A 13,037-nucleotide genomic window follows, 5' to 3' on the forward strand; every position below is an offset into this window, starting at 1 on the left:
GTAGCCATTGTTGTGAAACGACACCTATACGTGAACGGACGTCTACAGACGAACAGGCGTCTCTTCACTGAATGATCTCATCCATCAAGCACAGGATTAGTGGATAGGATTAGACAGTTAATTTTAGTTTCAAAGGACATGTCTTTTGGGAACAGTCATGTCTCTTCGTGACACCCCTCCACTTGTATAAATATATTTCCGAGATCAATAAAAGCAATTGTTCTTCCACATCTTGTTCATTTATATTCACTTCTAACATGTTATCAAGCACTTTGCTCTGCGAACAAGAGGAAGAACAGAGGCACGCATGCCTCTCGACCTTTGCATTACAACTACTTTGTTATTTGCAATTTTCATTTCATGTTAAGCCCATTCATGCTTTATTTAAGGCTCATAGTGCTTAAATTTTTAATGCAAAATCGATGAAGTGTATTATCTCATTATTTGTACAACACAAATGTTCCACATTGTATGTTGGCCATACACAAGGCAGTCATTATGCCCAATGCCATCTCTGAATGGCTACAACTTACCAAATGTATTCTAGATTAATTCCTACATTACTTCAAGGTCTAAGTGTATGATAAACTCTTATCGAGGAATCATCATTAGCATTATAGTGATGCTCTATCATCTGAAGTACATTGAATTTTAGAATCATAACAAGTTCGATGCCATGTAATAATGCCATCCATAAAACTTTAATGGTAAAATTTAACGCAAAAAGAAGTAGCAGCCCCGTGCTATTCTTTAGGGTCAAGGCATTTCACAAATATGACAGAACCATATTTTATCCTAATTATGTATGTTACAGCCACACAACTTGAAAATGTCATGCCTTAAAACATTTAATTGATCGGTATTATAAATCCATTGGACATAAATATCCGGCTCAACAATAAAGATATGAAGCACGCTTCTATCTTCAACCTGACACCACCAGGAAGGCCAGTTGTTCACAACAAGTTTCATGAAAAAAACTAAGTAGCAACCAAACACTTAATTAATAAGTGGGTCTTATGAGCATGGAGAGCACGATCATCGAATTTACTTCGCTTGATCCATTTTGGAGACCAAATTTGTCTTCCATTTACAAAGATACCTAGTATCTACGTCCTCTTTTGGTGTTGTAATATAAAATGTTATCATCAGTTGTAATTGAATATCACAATAATGTGCCATCACATTTGATATTCCATTAACTAACTTGTATGTAATCTATATATTTGCAAAGAATGTCATTATATTCTTCATGCTATATATAGACCTATACAGGAGTCAATCCAAATACAAAGAGGAATTTTGCTTAGTGGATAGTTGCATCACAAACTCTATACATAGGGAAGCAAAATATTCCTAAACTCTTACATAGAGACAAGGAAATATTTTGTTAATCGCTTGACGCGATGTCATGATAGTGGGCTTTGGTCGTCCTACTATCATACTCCCTATTGGTACTTAAATAATAATTATGAATTTATTTTTGTATTCTGATTTCATAATGTACCCAATTAAAATTATAGAGATATCTGTTAATGTGGTTTTCATATGGAAACCACAAGATGACAACTAAGAGGAGTATTTTTCTCTTAACAACAGATATGGCAATACTTAAACAAAACATCTTGAGTTGGATTTGACTATATATACATAACATGTATCCAATGTTGCGTACAAATAATTCTCTCTTGATGTCAACAAGACTTGGCACATTTGCCTTAGTTATTCAACTATAGAGATAACTTGAGAATTCTTGTCAATTTTATTGGTCATAGCATTAATATGAGTCCACTACATTTCTTGAAGAAATTCAAGAACATACATGTGACTCTATTTACCATTTTATGGACCATAAAGATACTATGTAATGCACATTTATGCATCCATAATATAGTCACAGGTGTGTCTCTTAGTCATGAGAATCATCACTATACCAAACTCATTGCTCAAAATCTTCAATTTAGAGCAAATTATCCTAGGATGCGGGATCAAATCCATTTTATATGGAACAGTTTGGTTTTTAGGTACTATATATCAAGTACCTTATGTCCATACCAATAATAGTTTTATTGAGTCTCTTATTGATAATCAAATTGTATGACATATTAAAATAGAATTGTAATTTACTAGAACTAAGTTGTTTTCATGCGGCCTTACATACCGTATCGTTAATTCAAATTCATCAAGCTGCACTTATACAACTCCTCTCGTTGCAGTATGTACATGAAACTTTGGCCGCAACCAAACATTTCCTATCTGTGCATCAAGTATGTTTTCACATACCCATATCACCACCCCAATATACCAATGGGCATTAGGGATCCCAAGAGGTAACTCTGCAGTGGATTTATAAATTGCTCGTATGTTGATCACATTTTAGGATAATTCTAGGCATTAGGGGGAGATTTATACCACATTAAGAATGCCAGGAATCAAAAAGAGCAATCCGCACATCCACGTACCAAAAATTCTAAACCTAATCGTTTAAAACATCTTATATTTGCATCATATTGCAAAGAATCTGCCAGAAACATTTACTGATAATAAGGGTGTTACAAAATTCTCTTATCCTACTTATAATGCGCTTGAAAGAATGGAGGTACCGATTAAAACCATTCAACTCCCACTTCCAAAGAAGAAGGGGAAGAAGTACGGTCGCTCCTAAGGATAATACTCCAAGTAAGCATCCGAGGATACCGAGGACAATATCTTCCAAATCAGTAAATCTAAGCCAACCTCAAGTTGGTAGACACCCAAAATGGATAAGCATCCAAAACCCAGATCAAAATCCATCCGGATCAATGGTGCACCCAAATTCTGATCCTGGGACATTGGAACACCCTGACTCCATATGAGAAATGACTCAGAGTCCAAAAGGGTTAACATTTTCACATGCTATATTGATTTCAAGAACTGAATCAATCATTTAAAGACTACAAATTGTCGCTGGCATATACTCCTTAAAGATTGCTTTTTTACCTTACTGGATCCAGACCAAAAGTCCTAGGTAGAGTGTCTTCACACTCAAATTTGGTCAAACTAAAAGGTGGCAATTAAGGAGATTGCTCTTGTTCAATGATGAGAAGTATTACCACATTAATATCTTCCCTCACAGAGTTTCTTTTCAGAAGCAAGATGGTGAACAATGAGAGCTTGTAGCATATGGTTTCATGTAGAGACCCGGCATAGCATACCCCAGTGGTATGTGTGAAAATGAAGTTTTTCAAATTTAATAATTGGCATATCAAATGAATTTGATAGATTCGGACGTATAAGTCCCAATGGACTTCATATTCTGAATCCAAATACAAATCGCAACATACATTGTGTATAATTAAGCATGATTGCGTATATTGGTTATTTTGATATCATCATGATACAGAAATAATTATGCAATCATTTGAGATACAATTTCCATCATGTGGATTCGAGATGGAGGATTTGGGTAAGACCAAATATTGCCTAGGCTTACAACTTGAGCACTGTCCTTCAGGAATTTTAGTGCATCAATCAACCTATATCTAGAAAATATTGGAGAAATTCAATATAGACAAATCATATCATAACAAAACCCCGATGGTTGTTCGTTCTTTAGAAATAGAGAAAGATCCATTTAGACCATGAGATATTGGAGAAAAAATATTAGGACCAAGGTTCCATATCTTAGTGTCATTGGAGCACTTATGTATCTTGCAAATTATACCAGGCCTGATATCGCATTTGCAGTGAACATACTAGTTAGACATAGTGCAAATCTAACTCATCGTCATTAGACGAGAGCGAAGCATATCCTCAAATATCTTAGTGGCACAAAGGATCTTGGTTTATTCTTTAAGAGAAATCATGATCCCAATATGATTGGATACACGGATGCTGGTTACTTATCTGGTCCCCATTCCCAAACTGGATTTGTATTCTTACATGGAGGTACAACTATTTCATGAAGTCTTCTAAACAGACTCTGATGACGACCTCTACTAATCATTCTAAAATTATTGCTCTATATGAGGCATCACATGAATGTGTATGACTTCATAGAATGATTAACCACATACAACAGATATGTGGTATTGGTTCGATTAAATCACCTACAATTATCTATGAAGATAATTTCGCTTATGTTACATAGATGCAAACAGGTTACATAAAGAGTAATGTCGCTAAGGACATTGCCCCTAAGCTATTTTATCCCCCATAAGTTACAAGAAAGTGAGGAAATAAACATCTTGCAAATCACCGCATGCGATAATCTCGCTGAACTATTTAGTAAGTCCTTACCAACTTCTATGTTTCAAAAATTTCTACATAAGATTGGTATGCGACGACTTTGAAATTTACAAGAATCAGAGAGAGACATCTCCTAGATGCTGACTTGTACCAGTATTATATTATACTCTTTTCTTTCACAAGTTTTACTCATAAGGTTTCTTGTTAAAGTTTTTAATGGGGTAATATTAACATAAGCATGTGTCATATTTTCTATTTTTCCCATCAGGGTTTTTGTGGGAAATATCAAAGACGCATATTGCCCTCACAACTCATTCATGGTTTTTCCCTGAAAAGATTTTTTATGTAAGTTATCCAAGAGGCAATACCAATAATATGTCGTCACATTTTCTCCTAATTTTTTCCACTGGGTTTTTTACAGGAGTTTTAGCGGCATATCACTTTATATTGCTCTTCATATTTTTTCCGAAAGATTTTTGGGGAGTTATCTTTATGTCGTATCTCTAATATTTTTCCCATTGGGATTTTTAATGGGATACAATGACATAGTGGTTTATTTAAATCACAAATAAATATGATATTTTCTCCTTATTTTCTAATAAGGTTTAAAGGAGTTTTTATGGCATATCATATATTCCTCGGATTTTTTCCATAGGGTTTTTCGAGGAATTTCAGTTTACAGTTGCATTGATCTCAAGGAAGATTCGATCAAGGGGGTATTGTGAAACGATATCTATACGCGAACGGACGTCTACAGACGAACATGCGTCTCTTCACGAGTAATCTCATCTATCAAGCACAAGATTAGTAGATATGATTAGACAGTTAATTTTAGTTCCAAAGGTCATGTCTTTCGAGAACAGTCGTGTCCCCTTCGTGACACCCCTCCACTTGTATAAATATATTTCCAAGATCAATAAAAGCAACTAGTTCTTCCACATCTTGTTCATTTATATTCACTTCTAACAGTCATATTGATGCTACCTATCATTTTTTACGTGGCAGCTATCACAGCAGTGGAAGAATAATAGAATATGCTACCATCATTTTTTACGTGGCAGCTATCACAGCAGCAGAAGAAGAATAGAATACACTCCCTCTGTCCACAAAAGAATGCAATTATAGGATCTATGCCGAGCAAAGTATCTTAAGTTTAACCAAGTTTATAGCAAATAGTATTAATATTATGTCTCTAAATAAATTTATTATAAAAATATATTCTATAACTAATCTAACGATACTAATTTTGCATCATGAATGTTAGTATTTTTTTATATAATTTTAATCAAATTTCAAACTGATTGACTTCTCGAAAAACGAGAATTGCATTCTTTTGTGGACGAAGAGAGTAGGTGTCGGGTACCATAAAAAGGGGTCCCCTAAGCAAGGACCGAAAAAATCGCTTAGACCTTTTAAATATCAAAGCCAAGAGACAACCACCGGCAAAACCCCACCTTATCCGAGGCCTGGCTGGATCACCCGACCCACCTTGGACAGTATCCCGACTCACCCGAAGCGGGCTCGGCCCAAAATGAAACCGTGAGGTCTCGGACGAGGTACCGATTCTCCGCCTCGCCCGAGGCCCCGCCCGTAAGGCCTCGGATGAGGTACCGATTCTCCGACTCGCCCGAGGCCCTGCCCGTAAGGCCTCGAACGAGGTACCGATTCTCCGACTCGCCCGAGGCCCCGCCGTAAGGCCGGTACCGATTCTCCGACTCGCCCGAGGCCCCGCCCGTAAGACCTCGGACGAGGTACCGATTCTCCGACTCGCCCGAGGCCCCGCCCGTAAGGCCTCAGATCGCCCGAGGCCCCGCCTGTAAGGCCTCGGACGAGGTACCGATTCTCCGCCTCGCTCGAGGCCGGCTCGGCAACAACCTCGTCGCCTCCGCCTTGACTGACTTCTCTGACAGGACGTCACGTCCAACTAACGCGTTCAACCACTCCCGCGACATCAGCCGAACGACGGCTCGATACAGCGGAGTGGCCGACGAGACGTGAATCACATCGACGCCATGCCGTCCGGGACAGGACGGGACAGGGGTTACCGACCGCTGTGCTCGGCACTGTGCCCACAACTGACACCCATGCTGCACTATGCTGCCTAACCCCTGCTCCGAGGACAGCGCGGCGTGGAGAGTCATGTCCGGGTCCCTGTAGCCTCGGAATCGACGTACAAAGACCAAATGTTCCCTCCGAGCCTCGGCTATCCGCTTCGGGGTCTCGGTAGCCTCGGGACTCGCGCCCGCCGAGCCCCCCACAATGGTTCAGCCTCTGCACCGACTAGGCCTCGGCTCTCTACGTTGTCAACATACAGCGACCGGCACGTCGTCCGCAGTACGCATCATACCCTGCGTCAAGCCGCAGGAGCTCCCACATCGCACAGGATCAGGCGTGACCGGCGCGTCGCTCCAGTGCACCGAGGACAAGGCCGCTCCACCGACCATGCCGCCACAGTGACGAGCTACAGGTCTCGGACATGCCGCCTCTGCTCATAAAACGCCACGTAGCAAACCCATGTACCGTCCCCGTACCTCCCTTCGACTATAAAAGAGAGTGACCGGGGCCGCTTCTAGGAGGGACAGAGACTCACGGAGACACAGGCTCATAGACAGAGACTCACACGGGCACGCGACGCACAACGCTCTGTAAAACATACACGAGTGATCTCATCCATCAAGTACGAGATTAGTAGATATGATTAGACAGTTAATTTTAGTTCCAAAGGTCATGTCTTTTGAAAACAGTCGTGTTCCCTTCGTGACACCCCTCCACTTATATAAATATATTTCTAAGATTAATGAAAGCAACTGTTCTTTCCACGTCTTGTTCATTTACATTCACTTCTAACAGTCATATTGATGCTACCATCATTTTTTACGTGGCAGCTATCACAGCAGCGGAAGAATAATAGAATATGCTACCATCATTTTTTACGTGGCAACTATCACAGCAGCAGAAGAAGAATATAATACACTTCCCTCCGTCCACAAAAGAATACAATTATAGGATCTATGCCGATCAAAGTATCTTAAGTTTAACCAAGTTTATAGCAAATAGTATTAATATTTATGTCTCTAAATAAATTTATTATAAAAATATATTCTATAACTAATCTAACGATACTAATTTTGCATCATGAATGTTAGTATTTTTTTATATAATTTTAATCAAATTTCAAACTGATTGACTTCTCGAAAAACGAGAATTGCATTCTTTAGTGGACGAAGAGAGTAGGTGACAACGACATCACACGCGTTGACCTCTTTAACTGCGAAATTAAAAATACAATAACTTTTTTTTGAAAAAATATGGATGTTTTTAAAAAGAAACACACACATATACGAAACCATTAGAACCACAGTACATAAGATCGTGAAAAGATATGGAATGATTGACTAGGCTAAACAAACCACAAGCATCAAATCAGAATGTCAGGCCAGAGCAAGAAACCAGACTAGGGAGGTCAGCCGGGGGTCAGGTGTATTCCAATGTCGTATTCCAATGTCGTGTCGTGTGAACAATACAGACACAAACCAGCAGATCACAAAGCGCTATTGGACGCAGATGAACCTTTTACACATTCAACCTTCAAATTTGTCATGGCTTATGAATTTTGAACCCAAATACCCTGGGAACGTATTGCTGCAACGGCTTCTGTGGCTTCAAATGCGGGTATGTCATCAGGAACAAGTGGGGGAATGTTGTCCCAAAGTAAGTCCCGTCGATGTCTACATGACAAGTCAAGGGTAGGGGCACAATGGCCTATGTTCCAAAACATGAAACACAATTCTTACAACGCTACAGAAGAAAAACAAACATTTTTTCCTGTCAGCCCAAAAACCATTCTTACAATGTATTATGGCATTTCATATTTCCCTCAAAAAAATATATGCCATTTCGTTTGTTCACAACTTTTGCATCCATGTTATACAGTGTTCTGAACCATAGTAAAAGTTTTTGGGAAGAATTAGCTTGATGTACAAGTAAAACATTGACTACCAAGAGTAAGTTTAGCATGTCATAGGCTCAGAGCAATGTGGAAACTTGAATGTATGTTCTTTTCCTAAAAAATTGCAAATGAACCCAACAACATTTGCTTTAATGAAGTGAATAGTATTGCAGGCTATCAGTTTGGGTACCCTATAAAAAACACATTCTAGGCTTCTAGCCAAGTGCTGCAATGTGGAAGGCACAAGTAAATGAAGTGTAATTACACAGCCCTAACCCCTAAGCTGGGAGGCATGTCAGCAGCTTGCTAAGTCAATTATCTATTGACATAGAGATCACATGATGGTAAATATTTTCAGCAACCATTAGAGTAAGACAGCAAACTTAAACAGAAATGAAAGGATACTGCTTAGATATTTGGATCTTGGAGTGTAGATGTCTTCACATCTAGGGCAGTAAATCTTCACCATACTCGAACGAGGAACATCCGACTGCCCAACAGGAAGACATGGTTGGCCGCTGCAATTCACTTGAGGGCATCTACCGAAATCAACGTTCTTGTACTTATCCAGCTGCACAAACATCAAATGTGATAATATACAAATTCATAAAAATAATAATATATCCATCAGAAACAATTTGAGAAAGTTTACCATTGCAGATAGCCCTTTACTTGTAATAATATACCGAACATGAATCAATCCATAGAGCATCTCAGCAGCTGATTCAATGAGTTCATTTTGCTCTTCTGTGAACATATCACCTGTGTAATTGTACAAGCCTTATTGGAAAAGGTGTTGTCATACAATAATTTAGCTTCCTTTTAGCAATAATAACACCTATTGCAAATAGTACAGACTACAGACACACTATTCCAGTATCCTAGCTGACAGTTGGGGTCCTTGGTTTGAGGAACCACCTCATCCTAGCTTACACTTGACTGGTCCATCATTAGTTCATCAAAAGAAAGAATTTTGGTGGTGCGACTCCATCCTTCATGCTTATACTAATTACAGTAAAATCCACTGGTGATCCTCAAAACTTGCCCAGTAAACCATCAGGTCCATGAACTTGCAGATTGCATAAGCAATTAAGTATACATACCTAAACTTAATAAACAATGTCATCTAGGTCTAAATCCCCTTAGAGACACTGAGGCATACCTAGATGGCACGCCGACCACCGTGATATGAAACATGTGCTCCATCACATGCCTAGTTAGCTCCAACGGGGGTCCATCACACGTCAACGATAAGTGGCTGCCCAGCGGCCATCACCGTGGCTTAGGGAGATCAGAGGTCCTGTGGGCGAAGGTGAACTCCACCAAGGGGTTTGCTTTTTGGTCAGTGGTGATATGGCATGGTTACGTATTACCATAGTAGATGTCGAGAAGAATATGGGCCCACGCACTCATGGTGACCACTGACCAGTGAGGGATGGAAATGGACCCCTCCCTCTCGGAGCAGATCAGGCATGTGAATGAAGCACACACTTTTTTCACGAACAAGACCATCTTGGCCTGTTTTTCATTAAGAGGGAAGAAGCACACACTTATGTATCACAGTGGCATGCCACATATTATTTACGTTTTAGCATCTTGTATGGGATTCGGACATAGATGACACTGCTTATTAAGTTTAGGGATGTGAATATGCAATATATAAGTTCATGGAACACTTATTAGTAAGTTTAGGATGGGTTTTTGCAATCTGCAAGTTCATGGACAAATTTGAGGGCCAGCAGTGGATTTTACTCGACTAATCATTACTACTCCCTCCATTTCAAATTATAAGACGTTTTGGCTTTTTTAGATAAGTAGTTTCTGCTATGCACTTAGATATACACTACATCTAGATATATAGAAAAGGCAATGTATCTAGAAAAGCCAAAACGTCTTATAATTTGGAACGGATGGAGTAGGTTGCAAGGGATGAGGTGGTGACAGATCAGCCCAGTCCATTCCACAAAAAAAAAACAAAAATGTGAGAAGACGATGGACTACTCCATTCATCAAACCAAACTACCTCTTAATTCTAAATTGATAAGCTTCATTCTAACATTTTTTTCTATCGTGCAGAAAAAAATAGAAGACGTTATAATGCTTTACACAAGTTTTAGGGAATGCATATTAGTGCTGCTTCTGTGGTTCAGCTACTCTATACAAGTGTTGTTACATATGCACCTAGAATTTATGGTCAAATGTCATGCAGATGCGGGGACATACAGTGTTATGTGACTATATGACACCATATTACAGTTCCAAATTTCTACATCTTATTCCATCCACTCAGTCGGGATGTGAAACTCAATATACCCTAACTGAAAACAAGACAACTAGGAACATAAATCGTTACTAATATTAATAAGAGTGATCTGTTCCTTAATTCCTTGTAGTGGGTCCAAGGTGATTGCAGAAGAGTTTACATGAAATATATTGGTTCCTATCATCCTATGATACAACAACTGGAATAGTTTTCATTTAAAAGAACAATCTGGTCTCCAATCCCTAACAGTCTGTTCTAGCATCTTGCACAACTTCATGCCACTTCAAATATAATAAAGCTAGCAAATCTGAGACTGGTTACAGCTGGTGGAAAAACAGTATGAGCCCTCCAACCATGTTCTATCTAAATTGAATGTTAAAAAGAGGAGGGGCATACCATGGGAAGATTCAACATCTAATATCAGATCAAGCGCATAGTCGTAATATGGAACTTGGTTGCTTAGCCCACATAGGTTGAAATCATCTTGTAAGTACTCATCATCAACCTCACAGAAAAACTCATTACCCCTTAAACTACAGAACCATGAAATCCACGAAGTATCTTCCCCATCAGAACCACTCACATCTGATTCTTTGCTGTCGGTTTCTGATTCTGCTGTAAATCAATCAGCACACAAATTATGATTGACAAAGAAATATCAAGAACCACTAGAACATGAACTACAACAACTTTAGCTAAAGTAGATAAATAAAACGTGTTGCAGAGCATACCATCACTAGCATTAAGCAATACATAACGCTTTAACCCAGCACATGGAATGTATGGATAAATATCCCCGAATTGACCATGCACATCCATAAGACATGAAACAAAATACATGGTTGTGAAATCTGGTCATCTGATTCAACTAATCAGACAAAAACTTAAATTGCTGAATTGTTCTGGTGAGGCGATGTTCCTTATTCAAAACAGAAAAGTAGATTTCGACTGTAAAAGGTTAACAAGAATTGCTGTTCACTGCAGAATAGTAGGCACTAAATTTCCACTGGTCATACAACAAGGTTGCTGGGAGATATGTAAGCAAGCAAGTACAAATATCTAGTTTAAGCACTTTGCAATCAATTCATTTAATTTTCAGTTTGAATTTTGGAATTCTTCAGTATTCAGCCTGTTTGGCCAATTTGAGTCAGGTTGTTTCAACACTAGAGCTTGTCTGGGCCTCTTTTCTCCTTTTGGTTGAACTAGTCTGTCCTCTAGCATTTCAGCATTGTCTCCACAACGATTTGGGCTCAATATCTCGAAAATTCAGGAGAGCTGCATTTTTGGGTCAATATCTGACACCTAGCATTTTTCTCAAGTCAAAGCTACAACTACAAGCAACCACATATATAAGTGATCCTGCTGAATGACCCTGGTCACCAAAAAGGTGCATAAAAAGTAAACATAAATTGACCTAACAAGCAAAGAAAGACAACTGACAAAATGTCACACCAAATGAGCACCAAACCTCCTTAAACCATTTACAAGCATTACATAAGTTGTGTTATGTTACTAACAATGGTAACACTTGGGTAACTTTGTAGAAGTACCTAGTTATTTACTGTGCCCACCTAGAACTTCCTCATATGCATACAAGATCCACACACAAAAAACAGTCAAACAAACTAAAAAAGTTAAGCATATATGACTGAACAGCAATACACAGAAATCGTGAAAAAAGGAAGTACCCATCAGCTGGTAAGCAATGTATGACTGATCTAACAATTGTTCATGCCATTATTTACGTTTCTACTGACAATTCTTTAACCGCATACAATCCACCTCTAGCAGGCCTAAAAAATTTACTAACAGAACAAAGAAAGTAACCCACAAAATAATGAAAGCATAATGGCAAGCAACGCTCACCGTCAGAGAGCTTGCTCTTGGACATGGCGGTGGATCCGCCGCCTGAGCGAGGCATCTCCGGCTGATTCCCCGCGCCGATCCGCTCCTTCTCGCGGCCTACGGAAAACCCCCATGACGTAGACGGAGACGATCTGTCCATCGGCTCGCCGATCCGCTTCCGGTCACCGGGGACCGCCGCCGCCGAGACGCCTCGGTCTCGGTGCATCTCCTCCCGGCCGACCTCTCCTCGTCCCCCTCCCGATCTTGCGGCGTTACAGCGGGATGGGAGCGGGAAGCGGAGCTAGTGTTTGGAGAAGGGGGTGAACAGTGACGGGATCGCGTGCCCTCGCGCCGAGGCCTCAACAGGAGGACGCGACGACGAAGGGGGCGGGGCGGCGAGGAAGAAGGGAGAGCGTTTTCGCGTGCCTTTACTAAAGATGCTCTGTTCCTATATACTAAAAAGTTTACACGGATTCGGGTGTTCCTATATACTAAAAAGTTTACACGGATTCGGGTGGTACGACGCTATTTTTTTTTTCCAACGTGCCATTCCGTCTCTATTTTATTTGGTTTTGACCGTTTGACAGTCGTTACACGTGGAACTGGACAGGAAAAATATCCATGTTACCCTTTTAGTCACGGACATATGTGAAGGCTGTGTTGACCGATATTGACCGGCATCTCCCTCAGTCTCTCACTCTCTCTTCTCGCTCGACTCCCTCAGTTTCTACCCTATCGATGAGAACCCTAGCG

The 13,037-nt window shown here is 39.9% G+C and overlaps 1 protein-coding gene across 2 annotated transcripts; it reads right to left on the reverse strand.

The window, feature by feature from the left end:
* Positions 1-7,553: 7,553 nt before the first annotated feature.
* LOC136491241 (casein kinase II subunit beta-1-like) lies at positions 7,554-12,720 on the reverse strand. 2 transcript variants are annotated; one of them, XM_066487489.1, is made up of 5 exons: positions 12,306-12,720; positions 10,836-11,051; positions 8,829-8,938; positions 8,582-8,747; positions 7,554-7,955 (listed from the first exon to the last, which is right to left on the reverse strand). In XM_066487489.1, the coding sequence occupies exons 1-5, from the start codon at positions 12,508-12,510 to the stop codon at positions 7,825-7,827; spliced, it is 828 nt and encodes a 275-aa protein (XP_066343586.1). In that variant the 5' UTR covers positions 12,511-12,720; the 3' UTR covers positions 7,554-7,824. The 2 variants fall into 2 exon arrangements, with proteins under 2 accessions (XP_066343586.1, XP_066343585.1); XM_066487488.1 differs by having other exon boundaries at positions 7,555-7,955; positions 10,836-11,054.
* Between the last annotated feature and the right edge of the window lie 317 nt (positions 12,721-13,037).

Source organism: Miscanthus floridulus, chromosome 11, assembly GCF_019320115.1.
Source record: "Miscanthus floridulus cultivar M001 chromosome 11, ASM1932011v1, whole genome shotgun sequence".
NCBI lineage: Eukaryota > Viridiplantae > Streptophyta > Magnoliopsida > Poales > Poaceae > Miscanthus > Miscanthus floridulus.